Source organism: Crassostrea angulata, chromosome 9, assembly GCF_025612915.1.
Source record: "Crassostrea angulata isolate pt1a10 chromosome 9, ASM2561291v2, whole genome shotgun sequence".
Lineage (NCBI taxonomy): Eukaryota > Metazoa > Mollusca > Bivalvia > Ostreida > Ostreidae > Magallana > Magallana angulata.
In genome coordinates this window covers 6,199,231-6,226,963 of record NC_069119.1, presented here as the reverse complement: position 1 = coordinate 6,226,963, position 27,733 = coordinate 6,199,231, and the positions used below count along the sequence as shown (strand labels likewise).

Below are 27,733 nucleotides of genomic sequence, written 5' to 3'. Positions count from 1 at the left end.
ATAATCTATGAAATGTGAGAGAAGAAAAAAAAAATGATTATTTGAAATGCATATATAATTATTTACTCTTCTCAACCTTCTTAACGGAAAATAGTAAGATGTTTCAGGACGTTGTTAACTCTTGTTTACGTTGTAGATAGGGTTTGAGTTCTCAAATCCGGATTGTTAAAAAGTTCAAATTCATTAGTAAAATTTGTTTTAAATGCAAAAAGTATTTATGAAATGAATTATTATTGACATAACAATTGATATTTTTACTAAATTATGGAATTAGGCTCTGACACAGTTTGACTTTTAGCAAAACAGAGGAAATTCGGACTAACATTTTCAGATCTGAATTTTTTTTGTAGTACTATACTATTTAAAGGTAAGATTTTATTTGTTAGTCAACATAATTTTGCATATTTTCTGTTGGTTTTTTTTTTTTGCTTTTTCGTTTAGATAACCGTATAGCACACACAAAAAACATATTGAAAAATGCTTAAACATGATAAAAGACACCTTATTTTAAAATGTTGATCATTGACTTCATATAACTTTTATGCCAGCAGAGAGAGGTCAATATACTTATTTTAATACTATAAATGTTTTAGCATTATCATCATTCAGTATTTTGATATATTGAATCAAAAATGCGTAGTAATTTGAAAACTGATAAGGGAAATTTGGACTAGAATATCTATAAAAAGTGTGATTGAAAACTTAATGCTTTGCATCCATTTAATATCACTACCATTCATAAACTATTTCATTTGTTAAAGAGTTAAGCAATTTGTATTATTTTCACAATTAAGAAAATTTTAGTCATAGTGTAAATTTTTATGCATTTTTCCTAAATTTTCAAAAAATATTCAATGGCCATTAATTCAAAAAGTAGGTCATTGACCTACTTTTTTGAAAGTGAAGAATAACACTACCGTGTAAGGTCTATAACACACAATAGTTGGTTTTTCATTATCATCAGTGGAATTTTTTTATATTCTGAGTAAACGTCATCCTTAATCACAATGATTACAATTAATTTGTCCTAGGAAACTAGGAAATATACGCCGTTACTAGTATACAGATGTATGGTCTGAAATCTAAATCATTTATTTTGTTCTTTCCAATACAATGTTTTGAGTTTTAAAAAAAAAATCATTTTTATTTTGTTATGCGAATCTTCTAGTAGTTTTGAATTTTTTCTGGTTTCATGTACGGAGAATATTCTTCTGCGCAGTTATTTTGATCAAAGAAAAAATAATAATCATTTGATTGAATAGCATCCCCCGTCATGCTGTAAAATTTTAATTTATTCTCGGTTGGTGTAAATGCAAAATTAACAAATGAATGTATTTACAACCAAGTAAAATTAGAATTTACAAAAGGTCACCCCTATATATTCTGTGAATAATTAAATTTCAAAAGCGTTTTGCAAACCGTTTAGCGTCGGGCAAAGCGTGCAGTGTTTCGTGAAAACTGTTAAGCGCTTCGGTTGAACCACCGTTTGGCGAGCGTGTGCACGTGGTGAAGAAGTACATTTAAGAGTCTGTAGTTTTAAATCAAATATATGAAATCATGTTTTATATTCCCAATACTAAAACACAATGTGATGTGTTTCTTGCGTGCAAAGAAATTGAACAAACGTTTGAATAACACTTCATATGTTTAACATGATAAATGTGAATGAAAAATAAAGATGTAATGTTATGTATGTTTAATTTGTTGAGTGCACATTAATGAAACTAGAGATAAAAAATAAACTCATTAAATAGGTCATGCAATCGCTCGAATATCCAAAATAAAATTATGCAGAGCAACAAAATCTACGAAATAAATGATTAAGACGACTTATAACACGTTTGAATACGTTACACACGCACCGAAAAATTTACTAAGTAAGTTTTTAATCTCTTCACGTTATCAAAACTATGCCGGGGGGAGGGGGGAATAACGCCATACAACGGCAAATGAATTTCTTACTTAACCTTATTAATTCATAATTTGTTTATTCCTCACTGTTTATTATGTAAAATAGAAATATTTCGACATTTAGAAAATTTATTCCAATCTCCCATTCTCCGTAATCTACCGAGATCATAACGGAATATCACGAGGCTTCAGTCTCAATTGTACATCCGATACTTTAAAAATATCGTCAATCGGTGTGACGTCTTTTAAAACGACAGTAGCAGTGATGGATATCGAAAAAAGGTCTATTTCAAATCGATAAATTTTCAAAAGCAGTAACAAAGTCAAACTATGCAAAACAAATAACTTTACCCTAGTCACAGAAATAATTGACCCTAATCGCAAAATACGCGTTATCAACTTTACTCTAGTTTGGAGCAGTCTTCGCAAAGCGTTATCTGTACAAGTATGAGCAATTTAAGACAGATTTACGAGTGGACATTCAAAACTAACACCGGCCACCATTTACTGCGCAATGATTTTTAGAATCAACCATGGAAAAGGAGAATACGTGTGCGAAAAAATTTGAAGCGTGCTTCCCTTTCGCCATCATGGACTAGGGTAAAGTGCGTTACCCTAGTCTGTTTCTACACAGTGATATGGTACATGTAGCTGGCAAGAGAAAATGTAGTTTTACTGCTGATGTTATTAATTCATCAACAGTTGAAAAACTAATAACATCTGCAGTACAAAAAATATCTTCTCTAATCACTGAACAAACCAGCTACCCTATGGACGTAAATGATAATCTAACTAGATAAAATGAAACTCAACTCGAATTGACCACAATCGATACGTCTTATTAAAGTTGGTGTACCCAACTCCAACATAAATTACTTTTGACAACAGTACAATATTACTTATAAGGTTTGTTATTGAATATGTGCAGAAATTTGTGGGGTCGGTAAAGTCCATAGACGGCTTGGTTTCACCCTTGAGTTTAGTCCGAGGCAAAACAAAGTCATTTATTGAGAGAGAGAGAGAGAGAGAGAGAGAGAGAGAGAGAGAGAGAAATAAAGAGAGAGAGAGATACTGTAAATTCCTTATTTTACGCGAGTACTTAATTCCGCGATCCGACTGTTCTGTATCAAATCGCGAGAACTTAAAACCGCGATCCCACATTGCGTTGGACTTATTATTCGCGTCTGGTCTTGTTAACTAACAGTAAAAACCGAAACCGGTGTAATGTTGTATTCCGAAATAAAAAGAGTTATCTTTCTTTGTCATCTTTGTTATCTTTGATGTTTATGCTGCTCATCGGGGGGAGCAGTTTCTAAACAAATTACAGAAGAATAATATTCATGTTGTGTTTTTCCCTGCCAGTTGCACCGACCAATTACAACCGTTAGACTTGGCGATTAACGCACCGTTTAAAAAACACATGAAGGCCCATTTTGAGAATTACTATTAAAACAAAGTTGCGGATCAAATGAAAAAAGGTGTGAAAGTGGAAGACATTAAATTTGACCTGCGGCTATCTGTTGTTAAACCTCTACACGCGAAGTGGGTGACGAAATCAGTTGACGAGATATCGGAAAACATTGAACTTATCAAGAAAGCGTGGGCAATGGCCGGAATCGAATACTAGTAGTGACTCAAGAATTGATCAATATAATCGGACATTTTTATGCATCATTTGTTTTTAACCATAACAGTGTTGTGTCTCATTACAATAAAAACGTTTTAACTTATGCATTGTATATACTGTGCCTGAAACGAGAGTAAGAGTTATCTCTCATGTAATAACGTCAGACTAACGAGTACAATAATATGAAATGTAATGTAGATAATTGCTGTTTTATTTAAACGAATGCTTTAAAATGGTATAATAATCATACATAAAGCGTGAGAACTACCTGGTTAGGTAGAAAAATCAGGAATCGCGAATTTCAAATCCTTTGAGTTCACAATTGATCATAATAATTAAAGCGAGATTTTAGAATCCGCTTTTGGGGCTTCTCGCGATTTTACGCGGATTTAAATTCCTCGCTTTAAATTAGGAATTTACAGTAGAGAGAGAGAGAGAGAGAGAGAGAGAGAGAGAGAGAGAGAGAGAGAGAGAGAAAGAGAGAGAGAGAAAAAGAAAGGAGAGAGAGAGAGAGCATATGCGTGTGTGTGAAAATACTTTATGACGGATGGACAAACGGATATAACCATAAAGACTATATTTTTTTAAGTAGGGTTGTCAATTTCATTGTAGGCTTTGCTATGAGAAATGGAAATGAAGAGCTTATTGATATGGTATGTTATGCTATGCTCTGGTAGGTTATGTGATTTAAACAAAAACGCCTCCATACGCAGAGGAGTTCTAACATTTGGAAGTAAATAGATAAGAACCATGGTTAACCACTAATATGCAATGTAAACATTCATTCGTTTGATTAAAAGAACATTAAACCGAGTAAAAACCTTTTGTATGCTATGGTATGCTATGGTATTTTACAAAAAAATTAGAATCTATGAAATTGTATGCCATGGTATGAGATTTTATTTGACAACAGTTATACATGTTGTATCCCTGTACCTTTACCCCTGATTTAATATTGTACAAATATTGGTTATGTAGTAGTGTGTGTGTGTGTGTGAATTGATATTTGCTATGCATGTTCACATATTTTAAGAGGTACTTACGAGCGCGCTTTTTTCATAAAAATGAAATTTTGCTTCTATTTTCTTTTCAAGTTCATTCCAAGACATCGTGTCAAGCTCAACAACTTTTATTTGAAGAGAATCCATGAATGTAGTAAAAGACTGTTCCTTTGAAAGTGTGTGATGTTTATTCAGATCGTCCAAGGATAAAAAATTCCACATTTCGAAGCGCTATTAAATAGATAATATACAAGAAACATAAAAGAGATAGCTCATTTATAACCGTTTTGCTTTTCTTTCACAAAACTATATTTTTTTATAATTCTATTTTTTTTCTCTCTAAAAGATCAATACAATGAGCAGGTATTACCTTTTTCATTTCATTTTTGTACAGTTGGTATGCATTTTGAAATGCTGATTTTCTGTATTCTGCTGCTATAACCTAAAGATACAATAATTTATAAAATATGAATTATTGAAAGAATTGACTCTAATCATGCTTTCACAATTGAAATAACACTTTATCCAGCCATCAATTAATGTTAAGTTACACGGAATTAAAAGTTTCTTTTTTCATTTTAAAAGGAAATTGTAATAAATTTGTTATGTGCAGTGTGTGTATATATATATATATATATATATATATATATATATATATATATATATATATATATATATATATATATATATATATATATATATATATATATATATATAATATTATTTATTACGTTAGTTACTGACTCACTACGGAAATATATTGGGTTGTTCAATCTCATAGATGGCGAGGCGAAGCCTCTATGAGATTGATCAACCCAATATATAACTAACCTAATGATTGCTTTGTTTTCCCGAGGACTATCAAACGACATATTTATTCACAAATAGCGATGATCTACGCAAAGCCATGTACAAGAGGCCTAACATATCATACAATTTAACTCATTTAAGCTCTTCAAAACTCACCTTTCTAATCTTTGCTTTACCAATGTTTTGTTGCTATTCAATTCTAAATGTTTTCTCCCTTTTCTCTGCAGAGATTTGAGCACATTTCGACGCTGCTATTTTGTTTTGCTCGAGACAAAACAATGTGACGTCAATATTCTAAGGGCAACTACTCTAATTTTAAAGAATTTCAAAAGGCAACTACTCCAAATACTTTAAGAACTTACGGCATGCGGTTTATGTATTAAATACTATGAAATGACGAAATGAGTAAGCGAAGCGTCGACAAATGACGGCCATATTACCTAATATTATTTCTCACAGAACAAATATAGAGAAAGATGAGGCAATCACGTGCTATGTTTAAACCAATGATAAAGTGACATTTTAGTTCAAGGGAAAACACACACACACACACACACACACACACACACACACACACACACACACACACACACACACACACACACACACACACACACACACACACACACACACATATATATATATATATAGTCCAAATTAAATAAATTGTTTACTGTTAGCGCTTTCAGCCATGTCGGCTCTTCAGACAGTTATACAAAATAACTGTCTGAAGAGCCGACATGGCTGAAAGCGCTAACAGTAAACAATTTATTTAATTTATTATATAGCTTCTGAAGATTTTAAAATGAAAGCGCTTAAGCTATATTGAACGTTTTTCGTGTTTTCTTATTTAATTTTTATCTATAACTCGCCGACCACTGTGGATTTTATTGTGTTTCAATATATATATATATATATATATATATATATATATATATATATATATATATATATATATATATATATATATATATATATATAATCAATAAAGAAAAAGAAAACTAGATCTCCTTACGAGTAACGAGTAGGTCTTCCGTCCGATTTAGTTTTATGTGATACAATGAAATATCGATACTCTCTTATCAAATTATCAACTGATAAAAAGATACAGATCAAAACGGATGGAAATGTTGAATGAAAATTCGTACCCAATTTTCGTGCCTTGGCGAGGTCAAAGAAATGGCGCCACTGGCGTTAAACAATATAATAGTGCACAACTTCAAACTATAGACTATATATCCGGAAAATTTCGTATTCATATCTCAAATAGTTTCAGAGATCAGCTCTGCACAAAATAAGTCGTAACAAAATAGAAAATCCGCCGTAACTCGGTACCGGAAGTGACGATTTTAAAATTTCAAAAACGTCTAGAATTATGACCTCTGGCAATCATCTGTGAAAAAATGGTCAAAATCGGCCTAATAGTTTTTGAGAAATCGCGTGCACAAAATTTGTGGAAAAAATAATAAGAAGAAACAGTACGAAAACAATTTGCATTTAATTTGTTTTATATAGAATTGAAATATAAGTAATAATCCTTCCATATGTCATGTATCCGATGTTAAAAAAACAAAAAATTATACTTCCAGTGAGATATCTCAAATATCCCAGAAAGCGTTTTTTAAATGAATGTTTTACCCACTCTCAGAAAGTCAAGTGATCAATGCATGAAACTTATGTAGATAATAGACATTCGATAGAAAATGCTTTTAATCGCTTTCATTTTGTCAACCGTCACTTCCGGTCCTAATGGGAAGGGTTAAAACAAATCAAACTCTTTGAAAGTTTAACTGTTTTGCCTTGACAATTTTAGTTCAATTAATAAACAATAAAGTTCAAGTGTCTAATGTTAAAAAAATACTAAGTTTTTATTTTCGCCGAGCATTTCCGTTTGGCCGTTTCCTGTCAAGAGACAAAAAACAATGACTCCGAGAGATCTCAAATATCAAATATCTCAGGTACCTATCCTTTTTACAAATTTGACATCAGCGAGATTTTAGTCACCGTACGTGATTGAGACACGAACATTTATGAATGATAGACAATTGAAGATGTGTTTAACGGGTTTCCTTTGTCAACCGTTACTCACGAGAAGAGTTCATACAATTCATTTTTTTAATAAGTTTAACTTATTGTCTTTGGTGTTTCATCTAGGATAATAAACAGTGATGTACACTAGGCAAATAAAAAAAACCCTAGCTTTTATTTTCATTAATCACTTCTGTTCGCCAGTTTCCGGTCTCGAGACAAAACACCTTGTTTCACCAGGATCTCAGATTTGGCAGAGAGTATCGATATTTCATTGTATCACATAAAACAAAATCTGACAGAAGACCTACTCGTTACTCGTAAGGAGATCTAGTTTTCTTTTTCTTTTTTGATTATTTATACTGTGTGATATCACCGTTCACTCATTTTAAATTATAATTATATATATATATATATATATATATATATATATATATATATATATATATATATATATATATATATATATATATATATTAAGCACTAAAAATGGCTAACGACACGAACAATAGAAATTGTCAAATTTTCGGGACAACCAGTCCCTTTTTCAGGACCAAAAATGTATTACATGAGTAAAAAACAAAGAAAACAAAATCTAAAGCTACTACTAAACTACTTAAGAGCATGTCTACGAGAAAACCATGCAACAGGTGGTGGGAGCAAGGTTCTCTGATCAACTTCATATTTTGTGTGTAACAGTGTGCATCTATATGAAATAATATGCCGCAGAATGTTTTTTGATGTGGTCAGTCTAAACTTGGTTCTACAGCACTGTTACTAAAAATAGCATTTTGACCCTTTTAAGAATAAAATTTTGCATAATTCACCAAATTATTTTTAAGAATTCTGAGTTTAGTTTAAATATAAATTCAAAAAGTCATTTAGAGTAAACACTAACAAGATACACTTGTGAAAATCATTTTGTGAGAATTCCCAAACATTCTTTCTGTTAAGTGCAGATAGGTCACGAATTTGGCATGTTTCCAACTTTTTGTAAAATTATAAAAATATACATTTTTTTAATGCTTAAAAGTCAGAAAATGGCACTTTAAATTCACTAAATCTGTTTCTAGATATAAAAAGACATTTATCTTTACAATATATCAAAAATCTGTCTTTGGACTCTCAATAATATTGCAAATATATTGTCTTTAAGTTGGACATTTTTCTACTTTTTAAACTCTCCAGAATCTGTAGTTTAGCTTTAGTTTTACATTGTCACAAGTATATTATGGAAAAAAACCCCGAAATATTCGCGAATAATTACTGGGACAAAACCACAAAACTCAAAGTACTGAAGTACTTAAAGCCGGGCTCTTTTGGTGTGTAATTTTACTTATTGTTTACTACAGATTGGCAATCTCTCTGTCTGTCTGTCTGTCTGTCTGTCTGTCTGTCTCTCTCTCTCTCTCTCTCTCTCTCTCTCTCTCTCTCTCTCTCTCTCTCTAATTCGATAAACATAGTGATACATGTATTGATCTTTTCATTTTTTATATTTGAACCAGTGGTCTTGTTGTATTCAGGAAGTTGGACCAAATTTCAAAGCCCCCCCCCCCGAAAAAAAAATCCCAAAACAAGCAAACAAAACCAAAAAAATCACCTCAATTGAAAAACAAGAGGCCCATGGGCCACATCGCTCACCTGAGGAACAAGAGGTATGATAAAATCAGCTCAATGGAGTCATAATACAAACTATCTGGACAATGTACAATAATTCATGTAAATCCTGTATAAATAAAATCCATTTTCCCCTGGATATTCTTATGTTTATAATCATTAGTCCCTTTTCTAACAGGATGATTTTATAGTCATATCATATGTTGAGTATTGCAGATCTAAAAAAAGATCCCTAACAATAGTTTATATATGGGATATAAACGTACATCAAACTCTGAACCTTCTCGTGAGGCCAAAGAATTGTCCTGGGGCCAAAGTCTTAACAATTATAAAGAATCATCTGGCTGATTAGTTTTTGAGAAGATTTTTAAAGATTTACCCTATATATTCCTTTGTTAAACTTTGACCCCCCCCCCCCCATTGTGGCCCCACCCTACCCCTGGGGATCATTATTTTCACAACTTTGAATCTACACTACCTGAGGATGATTTCACACAAGTTTCAGCTTTCCTGGCTGATTAGTTTCTGAGAAGAAGATTTTTAAAGAATAACTCTGTTTATTCCTATGTAAAACATCGACCTCCCATTGTGGCCCAAACCTACCCCCAGGGGTCATGATTTTCACAAATTTGAATCTACACTACCTGAGGATGCTTCCACACAAGTTCCAGCTTTGCCGGCGAATTAGTTTCTGAGAAGAAGATTTTTAAAGATTTACTGTATATATTCCTATGTTAAACTTCGATCCCCCATTGTGGCCCCACCCTACCCCCGGGGGTCATGATTTTCACAACTTTAAAATTTACACTACCTGAGGATGCATCCACACAAGTGTCAGCTTTCCTGTCTGATTATTTTCTGAGAAGAAGATTTTTAAAGATTTACTGTATATATTCCTATGTAAAACGTTGATCCCCTATTGTGGCCCCTCCCTACCCTCAGGGGTCATGATTTTCACAAATTTGAATCTTCACTACCTAAGGATGCATCCAAACAAGTGTTAGCTTTCCTGGCCGATTAGTTTCTGAGAAGAAGATTTTTAAAGATTTACTTTTTATATTCATATGTTAAACTTTGACCCTCCATTGTGGCCCCACCCTACCCCCAGGGGTCATGATTTTCACATCTTTGAATCTACACTACCTGAAGATGCTTCCACACAAGTTTCAGCTTTCCTGGCCGATTAGTTTCTGAGACGAAGATTTCTTAAGAGTTACTCTATATATTCATGTTAAACTTCGACCCCCCATTGTGGTCCCATCCTCAGGTGAGCTAAAAAGGTTAAGTTTACAATTCAATAAGTGGGTTTCTGGAAGAACAGATTTTGAAAATTTTCGTAATAAATATTGACAATTTTTTATACTTTTTTAATCTTTAGCTTTTAAGATCTGTGTACAAACATAGAATTGTGAGCAATTCTCTGTATCTTGCTTATAATTCGAAGCTTAACACTCAAATATGGTTAGTAAATAGAAATTGTAAACAACATGCACTACATGTATAACAAATAAAGAAAACAATTTATTTTTTCGAAATGAATCATATATATATACATGGATATACCTACATATTTCCGTAAGCGATATTAAACTCTATTTAAACTGAATAAACTAGAGAAAATGCCGAGCATCTCAACAAAACCTATTGCATTAATCTAACATTACGCAAAAGATAATGCCGAATTACCGATAGAATGAATTGTATTTCAGTACCCCTACATCAGACTTTGCTTAATATGCGCAGGTAAACAGTTAACGTAACTGTTTGATTTACCGAAGTCTCTGATTGATTTGATACGAAAAATCACGAAATACAGACGATAGTTTCCAGGTTACAAAGCATAAATAATGAAAACGAAACGAAAATCAGAACAAGCTAACACCAACGTCATGTGTGAAAACTGTCAACGCATTGAAATATTTAGCCTCAATTTACTTCACAAAATCGGCACCAATATATTTTTCATGTTTCAAAACTTCCCTTCATACGCGAACTGTTGCACAACAAGCAAATTCATCATAGTCAGATCGACCCTTTTTCGTATAATGTCATGGCTGCTTTAAACAAAGAACCTCGTTTTAGAAGTATGAATACGAGTCTTGGTAAAATGGGTATGCAAACCCGGGCCGTGGCAAAATAAATGCCAGGGCAGATCGGCAATTGTCAATTCCAAATACGCATTATTTTGCAGCAATATCTACAGCGAATACAAATATACTAGTCCATCAAATATCCTGAAATTTTAATGAGATTGGCAGATTAATAACTGCCAATCTTTTGTTTTGCCCAGGCCAAGTCTTGCCTACCCATTTTACCGGATGCCGAGCCCGATTGAAATACGCCTTTCCTTTATTATCATTTTCGTAATAACTTCGATTTGAAACAAAATTACCACTTAATTTTTGCAATTTATATTTTCCTTCCCATAAGGATAATTTATGCTAAACTACGTTGAATTTGCCTCGGTAGTTCTTGAGAAGAAGATTTTTAAAAATGCACCCCCCCCTTTTCTACAGTTTCAAGGTTTTCTCCGCTTTGAATACAGATCGGACTTTAATTTTTGCAATTTACATTCGCCCTCCCATAAGGATGCTTTGTGCCAAATTTGGTTGAAATTGGATAAGCAGTTTTAGAGAAGAAGTTCAAAATGTAAAAAGTTTACAGACGGACAGACGGACAGACGGACGGACGGACAGACGGACAGACGGACAGACGGACGACGGACAAAATGTGATCAGAATAGCTCACTTGAGCTTTCAGCTCAGGTGAGCTAAAAATGATTAGACATATATTTGTTGAAATTAACAGACGATTTTTTAAATCGTGGAAGTGGTGTGGAACCTATTGCCAATGAATGTCTATCACATTAAATTATTATAGAATAAGGTAGATTTGGTAATTATTTTGGTCCGACAGTATAAAGGATTGTTTGAGGAGTGGAGGGACCCAATATCAAACCTGAAATATCGTTAATAAAAATATAATACATCATAAATTACGCTTAAAATTTGTAAATATCAGCATAATATAATATAGAGACACATTTTATTAGCATTTCATTTTTTCAATTTGTTTAATCACAAGACAATAAAAGAGTGTAAAAATTTTGACTTTTTTCTAAGACTGCTTCATAATTCTGGGACCAGGTCTTCTTCTCATGGGTTATGATTAAATAACATCCCAAACAACAATCCCACAAAAAAAAGTTATGATGTCTTTATTAATATTTGGGATAACTTTTTTCATAGTTTATGTTAATATTTATTGGGTTTTCGCAGGTTGAGATCCCCGGGGGAAAGGGTAACCTAACACCTCTTTTTTCCCTTTACAACTATATTTCAATTTTAGGAAAAAGGTACAAACTTTAATTTTTTCCAAGAGGAGATAAACTGTTAATAAAGAGCTAGGTCGAAGGGAGTAGAGCTTTTTATTTATTTCAGATGTACTTACTGTGATACATTCTCTGATTTCTCAAGAACTAAAAAAAACCATCCCCATCATTTCTAAATTCCATGAATATTATAACTTAGAAAAAAGTCTGATTCATAAAAAAAATATGTAAAAAGAAGGATCGAAGAAATAAACTATAGCTTACATTATAAATTCCTCCATCAGGCGGATCAAAACTTGCAATGAACTGCGTACAGGCATAGTTATATTTGATAAAAGTAATTTAATTAGGATTTTAAAATTTATATGCGAATCACATTGAAAAGGGGTGCAATTACTCACTTTAACTCAAACAGTCAAAATCAATACTTTTAAGAGTGTAACCTTAACATCTGCAGGGTGGTTTATAGATGGCCAATGAAATATACACGTACAGAAATGTGATGTATATTGCAACAGACTCCGATGATAACGATGAAAAATTGCACGCGGCATTCCTAGTAAATTCAAAATGATTTCAACATAGAAAGAATAATCTTACCGTGACCAGGCTACGCTCAGGTCAAACCGGGTCCGTAGGACATCTGTCATTTTAACGATATATCATTCTATCTAATTTCAACATACCCCATCATAAATTAAATCTTTGTAAGGCCTAAAAAATGTTGTGTGTTTAGGGTTACCCGACCTAACCTACAAAAATGCCCCGATCCTACCATTTTTAGATGATGTTACACAAACAAACATTCTTAGGATTCATGCAGAAAAAAATATGATAAAATAAAAAAAAATCCCTACCTACTTAACCTAATTTTTCATCAGTAGAGAGGTTGAGATTTAAAGCGTGTACGGGTACGCGTACGTGTGTTAATACTACACGTACACGTACACGGTTTTGTAATTTATCAGTTGAGATTTCTTAATATATAATATAATTTGGGAATATATAGGATATACATGTGTACGTAAATCGACGCAGTTTTGTGACATGAATTTATTTAGTTAATTCCAAATAAATGGCAAATTTCTTATCAATTTTTATGCACATGAAGCTTAAAAATCTATATAATGTACCACAAGAATACATTCACTCGTCAATAAGATTTTATTTGTTGTAAAAAGTTACACGTTTTTACTAACGTGTAGACGACACTCTACAAGTTTAGAGAACGTGTAGAAACCATGTCGTCACAAAAACTGATGACGTAATACGCGAAGAATTTAGGTGATTCCCCTAGTTCACGTACACGTACCCGTACACGTTTGAAATCTCAACCCAACGGCTGCGTTTAAACGCTCGAGGAACTTAAAGGACATGGTAGTGAGGGCGAGATTAGACAACCCGTTGCCAAATGGTGGTGTTAAAACATGTTCCGATGCCAGATGCCTTTTGTGCAAACACAGCACCAACGCGGACAGTTTTAAAAGCCCCATCACGGGTCGCACCTACAAAATATTTGGCAACACTTCTTGCCGCACAGACAACTGCACCTATCTCATCAGTTGCAAAGTCTGCTCTAAGCAATACGTTGGTGAAACAGGTGACCACCGCAGATGGATCAACAACCACCGCTCTACCATAAAGACCAAAAAAGTCAAGGAGCCCGTCGGAGAACATCTTAATACAAGTGGCCACAAATGGGAAGACATGACAGTATTGGTTATTGACCATAATCCTCATTGGACAGACGCGGAGAGGAAAAGCAGGGAAAAGTTCTGGATGCACAGACTCAAATCATTCAGACCTGATGGCATGAACAAACAGATGGACTTCACCGCAATGAACGTCTAATAGCCATACATCACCTGACACCCACATAATAATTTCATCAAATCTGTCAACTGCATCTCTTTCATTTATTAGTTCCTTTACTACCTTTTATTTATAAATCATTTTTTTCTTAATTTTATTTATTTATTTTCATTTTATCTCTTTTTAATAAAAAATTCGAGTATATATCATAAGTGCCGTACGAGTTAACAACGGGGATTCAAATTTTTATTTATTAACTCGGACGTTAATTTTAATTAGCTAATTAACTTAATGAGGCGTGAAGCTGGAAGTCGATTGATTACTTTAGAGCGATCGGCGACAGTAGCAACACCTTCTTTAAGAATGTAAACAAATGTTTATAATGTAGCTGTTCTTTTTTATAGTTTCTTAAGTAGTTTAGTAGTAGCTTTAGATTTTGTTTTCTTTGTTTTGTACTCATGTAATTTATTTTTTGGTCCTGAAGAAGGGACTGGTTGTCCCAAAAATTTGACAATTTCTATTGTTCGTGTCGTTAGCCATTTTTAGTGCTTTTTATATTCAGTTTACTGGCTTAGTATCTATATATTAGATCCGACACTTTAAAGATGCCTAGTGTTGTTGATTCTATTCAGTGCTTTATATATATATATATATATATATATATATATATATATATATATATATATATATATATATATATATATATATATATATATATATATTTGCAAATATGTTTTCTGATATGAACCTATAGATTAGCGAAAACGTTCAATTCTGTATGAACTTTTTCCTGACGTCACAATGATCATAGCACGCGCTTATCGCTTGTCGCTTGGATTATTGTAAACATAAAATCTCGGTTATTTTAAGTTCTGAATGATTTGTCTTTTTCAAACGTAAATATAATTGATTAACAGCAATGTCAAAAAATTTACCGGTATATGAAGTTGTTCGGTACGTGGTCAAATCTACCGAGAAGCCCCTCGGGCTTCCCAGGATTTGATCGTGTGACCAACCAACTTCAGATCCCGGTTAACTTTAAGGCATTGCTGTTTATTTGTTATATATATATATATATATATATATATATATATATATATATATATATATATATATATATATATATCATTTTGAATATTCTCTTTCCACGTTTATTAAACTGAGATTAAGACAGATAAACAGAGGGATATAAACACAGAGAAAGGATTTGATTAAGCAATATGCACCGTTCCCGCAGAATTGATAGGTGAAAAATATTATTCTGCTGTTTTATAAGGGCGGAGTTAATTGCAGTAACTATAAGCGATTAGAAGGCATATTCATGATAATTTGTGAGATACGGGGCAAAGCAAGTTCAACATAAAAAATTGAAGAAATTGGACAATAATAAAGATCAAGTCTGATATCTAATATAATTGATACTAATGCGAGTGAAGGCTGCCTTTGACACCAACGTCCGTACATGGTTGTGTGTACTTTTGAACTTTGGTCAATTTGGCCTTTCACTTTAGTGGGTTTTTTTTTTGGTTTTCGAATATTTGTTACGTAATTATAAATGTAATTAGATATTTCTTACGCATGTTGACATATTGAAAAGGTACTTACATGCACTCTTTTTACACATGCGTGGTATTTTTCTTCTATTTTATTTTCCAGATCAATAAAAGACGAATTTTCATGCTCAACAACTTTTATCCTGGGAGAATCCGTGAATGTAGTCAAAGATTGTTCCTTTGAAAGTGTGTGATGTAGTTTCAGTTCGTCCAAGGAAACAAAATTCCACATTTCTAAACGCTAGTAAAAATACCGTAAACAAAAAAACTATACAAAAAGATATCTCATTATAACAATTTTGTGTTTAGAAGTACAGTTTTTTTTATCATAAGGATGTTAATAACGTGTTTTTTCATGTTTTAGAGTATTTTAAAAATAAGATATGAAATTCAAATATTCATAATATTAGAGTACATAAAATACTCCGTTCCTAAAAAAAACCTTTTCAACGTTCTTGCATTTTTGACGAAAAATGGTATAATGCATCAATACTATGAAAAACCCGGGAGTTTATCAAAATCCTGTGAACAACATCCATACTCTCAATATTTAAAAAATTAAAAATAATGTTGTTCTAGACGCATGATATATTGTAAACATCAAGAAAGAAAGGCCTGGCCGACGAATAGATACATGATAACATACCGTTTAGCGAATATTTAATAACGTTCAAACATGTTCCAGTGTTGTGTAGTTAATTAAAAAAAACACTTAAAGTAAATTTATTAAAGTTTTAGAATCCCTTGTTTTTTTTCTTCTCAAAAATCTGTTAACAATACATTCAGTTCAAAACTCGACATTTTTTTGCCTTATTTTAATACATCTACTTAATAAATCTACTTATTACAGTCTAATTGTATTGTTCGGGAAACATTGTCTATGTTTATAATTTAGCCGAATTTTTAATTTAAACATTTGTAATTGTACTGTGTTTATTTGTGAAGCCATATACAACTTAATTTTTTTATGCATAATACTCATGAGCTGCACTGTTATTACCTTTTCCATCTCATCCTCATACTGTTTGAATGCGTTTTCAAATGCTGATTTTCTACATGCTGCTGCTGTGGCCTAAAATATAATAATTGATGGTAAATATGAATCCTATCACATCATCTATGACATCAATTGAATAGATTAAACTATTTTTTCCTAATTGTTAGAACAATTTTAAACATGTCCACTGATTTCATTCAAAAGTCACTTGGAAAATCCCGCCCGCCTGTAAAAGTAATGTACAGGGCACATCCATTTCTTATTTCTTTGTACTAGCAAAATCCTGTTTTTGATATCATAACACAAATGTCATCATTGAAAGAATGCTGTCGAATAAGAATGTTCTAATGGTTTGATAGGAAAACATTAACAATTCGTGTGATCATCGTGATCACTGTGTAGATATATGCTATGTTGATGAACGTAACGTGTTGAAATTGTCAATATGATCAGGTTTTTCAATATCTTTGACTTGGTTAGGACTGTAAAAAATATGTCAATAGTTGTTGGTGAAATTAATGTACAGCAAGGATAGCTACAATTGTCTTACGCTAACATTTTAACATTTTAAATATATATATATTTGTTATATTCAGTAGTATATTCTCACTATATAACTCTACATAGACGAATAGTCAATAATTGTAATATAAGCTCGTCCGAAAAATATTGACCGGTTAATATTTTTTTAATATTGACCGGCTAGGAATAGTATCTAGACAATATTCCCTCTTTTTCAATTAATCGATTCTGATTTGTTGATTCGTAAACGGTGACGTAAATAACTCTTCGCGACTCCAAAACAAGGTGACGTCATAATAGGCAATCAGTCAAAGCAAGCAAACAACGGACGCGCAATGAGACGGTTTGCTATCATAACGGAAATAAAGATTTGCGAGTTACTTTGAAGTAAAATCAGATAGAACATCTGTAACTTAATTCTTACGGGCGGTGGAATATCACATCTGATCAATTGATGTCGAGGATATTTTGGAAATGAACTTTGCGCAAAATTGAATTCGTGAATTCTATGTTGAGCTGAAAAAATTACGGTGATCTGTTTTCAATTACTTTCTTAAATTTTGGTTTGTTTCTTCTTATAACAAAACCAATGTGGACTATGTTTTCGGGCAACATTGATTATTTTAGCCCCCTTGGGGCGAAAATATTGCCCTCCACTTCGCGTCGGGCAATATTTCGTCCCTCGGGGGCTAATATAATCAATGTTGCCCTCAACCTCAGTCAATATTTGTATAAAATATATAAATATATATATATATATATATATATATATATATATATATATATATATATATATATATATATATATATATATATATATATATATATATATTATATATATATATATATATATATATATATATATATATATATATATATATATATATATATATATATATAGATAAATCCAAGAAAAACCTCAGTGGTCGGTGAAATATATATAAAACTTAAATAAATGAAAACACAAAGATCGAGTAAAACATAAGCGCTTTCATTTTCTTCAGATGTTTTACAATACTAACATGGTAACGTTTGTTATGACGTCATAATAGTTTAACGGCGTCTTCAAGTCTCTGAATGACGTCATATTTTCCCGTATTTTTAGATATCACAATACTAATAATAACAGATTATATAACACGGTTAAAACATGAATAAAACATTTAGAATACTCAGATGTTACATTAAGCTATTCAATTTAGGTTTAAAAGTTCTTATAAAATGTTTTTCTTTATCACGCCTTTCAACAGTATCAGAATTAGAATTAGAATTGGGAAGTACCTTACGGGAGAGAATCCGAATTCACAAATCGGAGTTTGAAGTCACTAAATGCCAGGATTCGCGATGTGGCACTTGTCCCTATATTAAACAAGGACATCATTTTAATTTTGGTGGGAAACAGTTTATCGTTAACAACAACATGTCGTGTCAAACCAGAAATCTAGTATACGTTATCACGTGCTCAGGTTGCGGGGAACTATATATTGGAGAAACGGGAAGTACCTTACGGGAGAGAATCCGAATTCACAAACAGCACATCAACCAACCGGAATACCGCAAACTAAAAGTTAGTGAACACCTTGACCTGTGCGGAAAAAAATCATTCACTGTTTTTCCGTTCTATAAAATGTACAATTCTAATACTGTTGAAAGGCGTGATAAAGAAAAACATTTTATAAGAACTTTTAAACCTAAATTGAATAGCTTAATGTAACATCTGAGTATTCTAAATGTTTTATTCATGTTTTAACCGTGTTATATAATCTGTTATTATTAGTATTGTGATATCTAAAAATACGGGAAAATATGACGTCATTCAGAGACTTGAAGACGCCGTTAAACTATTATGACGTCATAACAAACGTTACCATGTTAGTATTGTAAAACATCTGAAGAAAATGAAAGCGCTTATGTTTTACTCGATCTTTGTGTTTTCATTTATTTAAGTTTTATATATATATATATATATATATATATATATATATATAGAACATTAGTAAATGGACGCCAATATCCAACAGAGAAGCTTGCAGAATATGTAGAATCGCAATTGAAGGAGGCAAACCGTTCTAAAAATTTATGTTCAAGACACTACGGATTTTAAAAAAAAAACTTTCTACCGTAAATCGGACGGAATCAACGTCTAACGATGTCGTCAGTTAAGACTTTGACGTTACGATTGACAAAAACAAACGTCGAGCATTATTTTATCGCAGCATCAATAATTAAAATCAAAATTATAATTTGCAAATGAAAAACATATGCGCGATCCTTTTATGTTTTGTATGAGTGGAAATTAAATATTTTTGTTTATGTATTTACAAATAAAATAAAGTTTATAAAGCACATGCTAGGGTTGATATTTAACTTTTAAAGAAAAATACATTGAACATTTTTTATGAGCCATCAGATTTTGTTCAAATTTAGAATACAAATCTGCAAAATTTGAAGGGCTGAATTTTAGCACTATTTTGACAAGATTATGTAATTGATATGTAAAATAGACAATGTTGTAAATAATTCTTAAAGGACTATATATGATAAGGGCCTAAAATGGCCCCCTAAAATTAACATCATCATTTTACTATCATTCTTTGTTTTCTTAGTACAGATATGTATTTGATGTGTTTACATATCATTCATTCTGGTTCAAGTGCACACAATTTAGAAATATGACATTGTAAAGACAACCCTTTCCCGCCATTTTTGCATTTTTAGCGTAAAACAGCTAGTTTTCAAGCAGTTTTTCCTTTCCGAAAACATAGAGCGCATTTTTGAACAAATAAAATATTTTAATCAGAGATGTATACAGCCAAGACTGATAAGTGACAAAAAATGTCCTTGTTCAAGCATGCACTTTATATTTCCCATTCGTAAATAGATAGGAAAAATGTCAATATTTGGCTGATTTTGATTGAATTATAGAAATGGCGTCACTTCTGACGTCATATACACTGCATGTACTGCCAGTGAGAGCAAATAAATCAAATAAATAAATGAAAAATATATTTTATATCAACTCTTCTAAAAAATTAGTTAACATTTTATTGTACCCGAAACACTTAAAAAATGGGGAATTATGAGAGCCAAATTTAACTCTTATCATATATAGTTCTTTGTTTCCGTTAATATTAATGAATATAATTTGCAAATAAACTCCATCAAATAAAATAATTATAGCAAAAAATTAAAATCGTTAAAAAATTCATAATGCCAGAAAAGGGGGATAATTCCTATCAAGATATATCCCTTGCAAGATAAGAAAGTAGTCATGAAATTAATATATGTTGTAGAGGATATTTTAATGTTAATGTGTTAAAAAAAGGGGGGGGGGATCATTGACAAACAATTTCAGACCACGACGTCCTGTTCCCCCTTAAGCTGTATTGAACGTTTTTCTTGTTTTCTTTTTTAATTTTTTCTATAAATCACCGACCACCTTGGGCTTTATTGTGTATGATATAATATGTTTTAAAAAATTGAAGACAAGAATATATACAAGAGTAATCAATGGGTTTTCTTTAAACGGTTTAAAATTTGCAAACCTCAACTGCTGTTTCCAAATTCTGGTAATCTCCCTTTCTCAATAACTCGACATAAATCTAAAAAATAGTCAAAAGATAATATATGAAAGAATCACATAAATTCAGAATGTAATTTTGTACATTTTGCAGCCCGGAGTATGTTGGTAAATATCTTATACGTTGTCAAATTGCATGTGACGTTAGGAAACACGGCTATCATGACGTCATCATAGCATGACGTCATGGTAACATTATAATAATATGTTTATGTTTAAATCAGTCTAGATATACCAGTCAACATGTGCAGACGTGTTTTCATTTCTATTTGACTCAAAGAGTGTAACCACTATACTATCGCAACACAGTCCAATAGTTTCTGAGAAATCGCGTGCACAAACTAATAAGAAACAGTACGAAAACAATAAGGTCTTCCGTTGGAAACAGAAGATCTTAATAATGAGGTCTTCCTTTGAAACGGAAAACCTTTATAAGGTCTTCCGTTTGAAACGGAAGACTTTAATAAGAAACAGAACGAAATCAATAAGGTCTTTCGTTGGAAACGGAAGACTTTAACTAGACGTTTGTTGCAGACAACAAGAGGTATTCCGTTTGAATACACCTTACGCTAGATACTTCCGGCAAGATTGGAAATATACAATTTACGTCAGTTTAACCTGTTCCAGTCAAACCAATTGATATGGACGGGAAATAAATGAGCGGACATTTCATAAAACGTTGGATTGAAGCTGTTGTTATAGGAAGTGAACTTGCAAATGTATAATTATTTTATCTACTTTTTCATATTGATTATATTTCTTTTTGTCTGAAGTTTTTCTTTGCCGACTATAACTGTGTGATAAACAATTCTGGTAAGTCGGCAAATAAAATAACATTATTTATTAATCATTTTCCCGAATCCAATCGATACCCAAGTGTTATGTCTAAACGACCAGTGTTAAGCATTCGGTTAATAATAAATCGGTTTTTCTTAATCCCAGACAGTCAACAAATTTGTCAGAGAGAGAGAGAGAGGGAGAGAGAGAGAGAGAGAGAGAGAGAGAGAGAGAGAGAGAGAGAGAGACAGAGAGAGAGAGAGATTTTAGTGCTCAGAATTTCAATATAAACATTTGTCAATAAACGCATGTATGCATGCAATTTCTTTCTATAGAAAAATATTTGTCTTCTATTTGTTTATCAGACACATACTGTTTTGCAAGAAAACTCGAGTCTATTATTTTAATGTAGTGGGACAAATTTATGCAATGTAGTTCACTTATATTTGCATTGATTTTATTTATACAAAAAACTTTATTTAAAAAAAATGATAAAATCATTGTGTAAAAAAGCATTGCTTTATATGGAATAATATTCGTTTTTTTATTCGTTTATCGGTTGCATACTTTACGAGATGAAGTTAGCACACTCATTCGATGATGCGATATTTAAGGAAAGGAATAGGCTTGTGGCAAGTAAAAGGGTTATTAATCATCTACATAAAATTTTCACATATTTTGAAAATGAATTACTCTAATAAATGAATAGAATATAAAGATAAATGAAAAGGAAAACATACAGGTTTTTTCCAGATAGAGAAAGATTAATAAAGCAATTCGTACCTGCGTGTCTAGTAGATAGATGTATCTTCTTTAAAAAATGTGATTTTATTCTTACTTTAATATAAGAAAGCATCTCCTTTCCTTTCACGTTTTTGCCGTTCATTCGCTTTGGTGTCACTTTGTTTGCAGGTATTACATAGGGTACAAGTTTTCTGACAACTTTCAAGAAATCCTCCTCTATATCTGTGGAAATGTTGTAAAACAACTCATTTAGAAACGCATATCTTTTTTGCTCTAAGAAACACTGTGTCATAATTTATTTGTATTGACAATACTAATCAAATTTTACTTGGTTTAGATCATTACTGTCCATACTTTTGTCGGGTATCTCTAATTAAGTGTCTGCATATTTAGACAAAATTGCCATATAATGAACTGTTATCAGAGGCTAACATGCCTTGACGGTTACCTAAGTATCAAAGCCCTGAGATTGACATATAAAAGAATCTTATGTCTGCATTTTAAGCTTCATTTTAAAGTCTTAACTTTAGTCTTAGACTCCTCTGAATGAACCCCCTGCTTCTTATTATTTGATGTTTGGGGAAAAAAATCATTCATGAAAAGGGGGAAGGGGGGGGGGGCTAGTTCAACAGTCGGAACAATCTAACATTATCTACACCCCAGCAAACATTGTATCCTTTTGGTATAAAAGAGACATGCAGGACTTTAATGGTCAATTTTTTATTGTATTCAGTTTCATTTGTAATGTACTCACATACATGCAGATTATTTCAACAAACATACTATAGAAAGGAAAATACGTAGAAATAATACCGCCATTTCTGTCATCGCCCCATCTAAAAGTCTCAACTTCTGACTCATTCTGACTTTCATAATTCAAAAACAGGAAATCATAATTTAAAGAACAACAAAGTATTAAGTTTATCTCCTTTGACTGTGATAGTACGGAAGAGATACATTCAACACAACTTTTAAGTGTTCACCCAGTTCAATGTATTAACTATGTGAGATAACTCCATTTATTGTCTTGTCTTCAGGGTGATTGATTTCTACTTATTTTTCAAATATTTAAAAACGATGCATTTACATGTACCTCGATCTCAGTTTGCGACCCGAGACCTTGACTTTTGCTCTTAAGATTACAAACACGTCCAGTTTGGTTGAATTTCGCTCAGAGCGTTTAGACTGTTTTAAATTGCCGATGGAAATGACGTTAAACTGGTAGAAGAGAAGAAATTATATAAAAACTAGAGATGGGTTCGTTGCAAGTAACGTTTAAGTCTTCCGACGAAGCTGCATCATACTTGTGACATAATACAAAATTGATACTTGACTATTTTACAATATTAGATGTATTAACACTGAGTAAAAAAGATTAGTGCTTTTGATTTACGTAAGAGTATATTTCATGATGATTTCTGTATGAAGTACAATTGCCTTCGAGCCATATACATGCAACTTTATTGACACACTATCGATATGTTGCATTATTATCGCCATATTAATGCGTTAAGCCTTATTAGGCTAATACATGTATTTTTGGTCATAGATCGGAAGAAAATATCTTGGTCGTGGGTTCTTGGTTCTTAGGGCTTAATTAGTCACTTTTTATCAATTGTTCGGGGATTGTCTTGAAGTGATAAAAAACTGGTATCGATTGTTCTTTTTACCGCACGACTCTATTGCAAACTCTTTAACGATGCATGCTTAGAAATGTATTTCATCGTGTTCATCGTAATGGATGTGAAACTTATCGGTACCATTTAGGTTATTTCTAAAGCATCATAACTTGATTAGATCTAAAACAAAATAGTTATTTCTTTTTTCTTAGCAATAATACAGTATAGAAATCTGTTTTTTACCTCCAGACCATCACCCTCTCATTTTAATCAAACAACATTTTACTTACTTTTGCGCATCATTACCAAGGCGATTGATAAAAAGATCATCTCTAAAAGTGGTACTATACTATATAGACAAATAAATACTTTTTAAAGTTGTCTATAGTTGGTTCACCGCATGTTGTTTTTTAAATGTGCATGTTATTTTAGGAAACTTATTTAATCATCATAATTGACTAACAAGTATTCCATTTAAAGCGATACACGCTATAATATACGTCAATTTTGAATGACAGTGAAAACGCATGTGTTTGTCTACTTATAAAAGTTATCCTTAACCTGTAAATTACAATGGTGAATTCCATCTCGTTACAAAGATATAAATTTTTACTTGTTTATTTTCCTACCAGGAAAATATACCTTTTCATGAATATTGATGAAGGAAGAGCGAAACCGACCTCATTGCGCATGTCCGCGGAGAACTAGGTGGTCGTTATTGCTTGCCTAATTAAATATCCAACTTGATTTTTAATATGCTTAACAGTTGTTAATTTGAAATACATACATGTATAATAAGTAAAATACGTTTGTCATTCACGATACCCTTACTTCTGCATTAACACTTATAGGATCTATAAATAGCACATAGGGGAAAACACAGGTCTACGTCATTTTTTTAAAGGAAGTATTCATATCTACTCACAGGCTTGTATTTTTTTCCTTTGTCTGTACTCGTATATCGGACAAATTTATGCTTTACTGAAAATATCCTTTCCTTTGTGAAACTATCACAATTATGAAGATGTTGACCGTTCACCAGTTGTGGTATATGATAGACTAAATTTAGCTGTCGATATCACGTGATAGGTTGATATTCAAGAGGAGGCATTACTTTCCTGGCAGGAAAATAAATATTTTTTATTGTTTAATATTTGATATAGTTGTTACGTGATCGAATTGAGCATTATAATTAACAGCATAAAGGTAACTTTTATTAGTAATCAAACACATACATTTTCCAATTTTTTCAAAATTGACGCAAATTATAGCGTGTATAGCTTTAAAGGAATGATCGGCATGTAATATCTTTGGTCAGCTCTGTTAATGCAATACGAAAGCATTACGCTACATGCACAAAACTATACATTTAAATACGTTTTGTTGATTTCTGAAATAGCAAGGCAAGAATAAGCTTTACTTTTATTAGGCGAATTATACTTCCTTTAAATATTCTTACGCATATGCGAAGAAAAAAGTGATTTGAATCATTATATTTGTAACTGTATAAATGTATTATTTTCAATGCAAACGGATAAGAGTAACGTTTTTAGTAATCTAAGTGTAATTTAACATTTAAATGGGGTTGTCACTGCATAGTAAATAAAGAAGTGCAAGACGCAATGCGTGCGCAAATAGTAAAATTTGCCGGATGCCTCATATGGACACAACTGTGATCGGCCAAAGCCGATCACAAATATAGACAGAATATGGACGACTATTTTATTCACACAGTGGGTATGCCGGGTATGAAGGTAAAAAGACCAAACATTTTACACGCATTTTTTATCGAACGCAGCAAGCGCACACTGAATCTCAGGAGTAAAATTTGTTCTAAAAACAAAAAGTATCTATGAAATAAATTATTATTGACATAAAGAAGATGGGTGGATAAGGCGTGTAAAATGCCCATACGCAGTCGGACAGACAACTGAAAAATTAAAGTATCTATAAATCTGATGGATCATTTAAAACAATATATATTTAACAAATCATTGATTTGTAACCTATAGGTATGTTCAATACTTGGAATGCGTTGACTCAAAGAGGCGCATACTATCAAAACCTGCAAATATTGTCATTTTTGAACTTCAAGGCATTTTCTTTTATAGAGTGGGTCAGTGCTCCATATTTTTTTCATAGTCTTACTAAAGTCTATTGGAAAACAAACCGATTTCAATCAACAAAAACGTGGAGAGATGACCCACTATACGTTAAAAATATAATTTTGTATCTCAACAACTGAACTGTATTGAAAAAAATAATACAAGTCCGGTAGTTCGTGACCTTAGTCACACATAATATTTAAAAAGCCCACTTTGTTGTGTCTGAAATGGCTCAGTGGTTAGAGTACCTGGCATAAGCTAACCTTATATATCTAAGGGTTTTATGGTACGGGTTCGATACCACCAACATTTCCGACACTATTTTTTTTTCTTATCATTTGTTAAATATATTAAAGAATGACTATAGTTAGAAATTTTGCTTTTGCAAAGCTTTAAGTATATTAAAATATATTTGAATAGATTAAATTGGGGAAAAATACATGTAGATTTAATTTAATTGTATTTCACTACTAAACCGAATGGGCATTTGCGCCATCTTATTACCCCATCTTCTTCGATATTTTTACTATATAATCGAATTAGGCTCAAACTAAGACTAACCTTTAGCAAAACAGAGGACATTCGGACTAAATTTTTCAGATTCTGTTTAACGTTGAAAATTTTTTGTAGTACTGTAATATTTTAAGTTAAGGTTTACTTGTTACTCAACAAAAGTTTGCATACTTTTGGCTGGTTTTATCTCACTTTTTCATTTTGATAATTGTATGGCACACACTACAAAATATAGGCGAAGATCATGAAATTGTAGCCGGGGATTTTAAGGAATAGTTTTGTTTTCCGAATTGGTAATTTTATAGTGAACGTGTTACTTGAATACATTTGAATTTTGCAGGAAGAGAGGGGACTGGTTCCTTCCCAGATCCACGCATGGGGAAGACCGGTGCCGGTAATTTTACGGTATTTTTTAATTATTTTTTTTTTATTCATCATTTTCAAAATTATCGGAATGTCAATATCACCTTTCAATGCAGTTAAAACTTAAAATACTAACCATTTAGTATTGGTGAACATGCGTACGCGTACGAAAGAAATGGCAATATTCAAGAAATTTGGATGGGCGATCTGGGTCCTAGGTCGTCCATCCGATTCTTTTTTAGACAAAGAGCTACAGACTTGCACCTAGAGATTGTTAAACTCTTATTGATTATGTCAATTCATTTTGTCTACAGGGTCAGGTTTTTTTTTTTACATCAATGAAGTTTTCTTTTTAAAAAAAGCAAGAAATCGTGCACAATTTTCAGTGTTAACATTTAACAATTTCAGGGTCTAATAACATTTTGCATAAAGTTTTAAATTTGTACAATAAACTTAGAATAGAAAAAGAGTAGTATTTAACACAAGCATAAAAAGAGACTGAGAACAACTAATTTTTTTTTTAAATCAAAGGAAATTCAAGAAAAAATCAAATATATAGCTTCTTTCTACTCGTCATTGAAAACGTTGATCTGCAAATTCTATGTTGTGCAGGCACCTACTTAAAGTTAAAGATTCTTTAGAGCTTGTTGTTTTTTCTTCTGGGGGTACTTTTTCTTTTTTCTTTTTAGTATTCTCTACCAATAATGTACACGATATTGTAAACAAACAGAGTTATCGATACTGTGATACATGTATGAATGTAAATAGGACAGAGAATCAATATCTCTCTCTATCTGTCTCTATCATGATGAATTCAAAATGC

At 32.1% G+C, this 27,733-nt stretch overlaps 1 protein-coding gene across 1 annotated transcript in view; it reads right to left on the bottom strand.

The window, feature by feature from the left end:
- Positions 1–3,160: 3,160 nt before the first annotated feature.
- Positions 3,161–27,733, bottom strand: part of LOC128163278 (atlastin-1-like) — a 67,805-nt gene continuing 43,232 nt past the window's right edge. The window contains exons 9-14 of the mRNA XM_052826821.1: positions 22,405–22,532; positions 20,755–20,811; positions 16,691–16,762; positions 15,743–15,931; positions 4,910–4,981; positions 3,161–3,223 (exon numbers count right to left, since the gene is read on the bottom strand). Of these exons, the coding sequence (XP_052682781.1) occupies positions 3,161–3,223; positions 4,910–4,981; positions 15,743–15,931; positions 16,691–16,762; positions 20,755–20,811; positions 22,405–22,532 (581 nt within the window). The remainder of the gene's footprint in view (positions 3,224–4,909; positions 4,982–15,742; positions 15,932–16,690; positions 16,763–20,754; positions 20,812–22,404; positions 22,533–27,733) is intronic.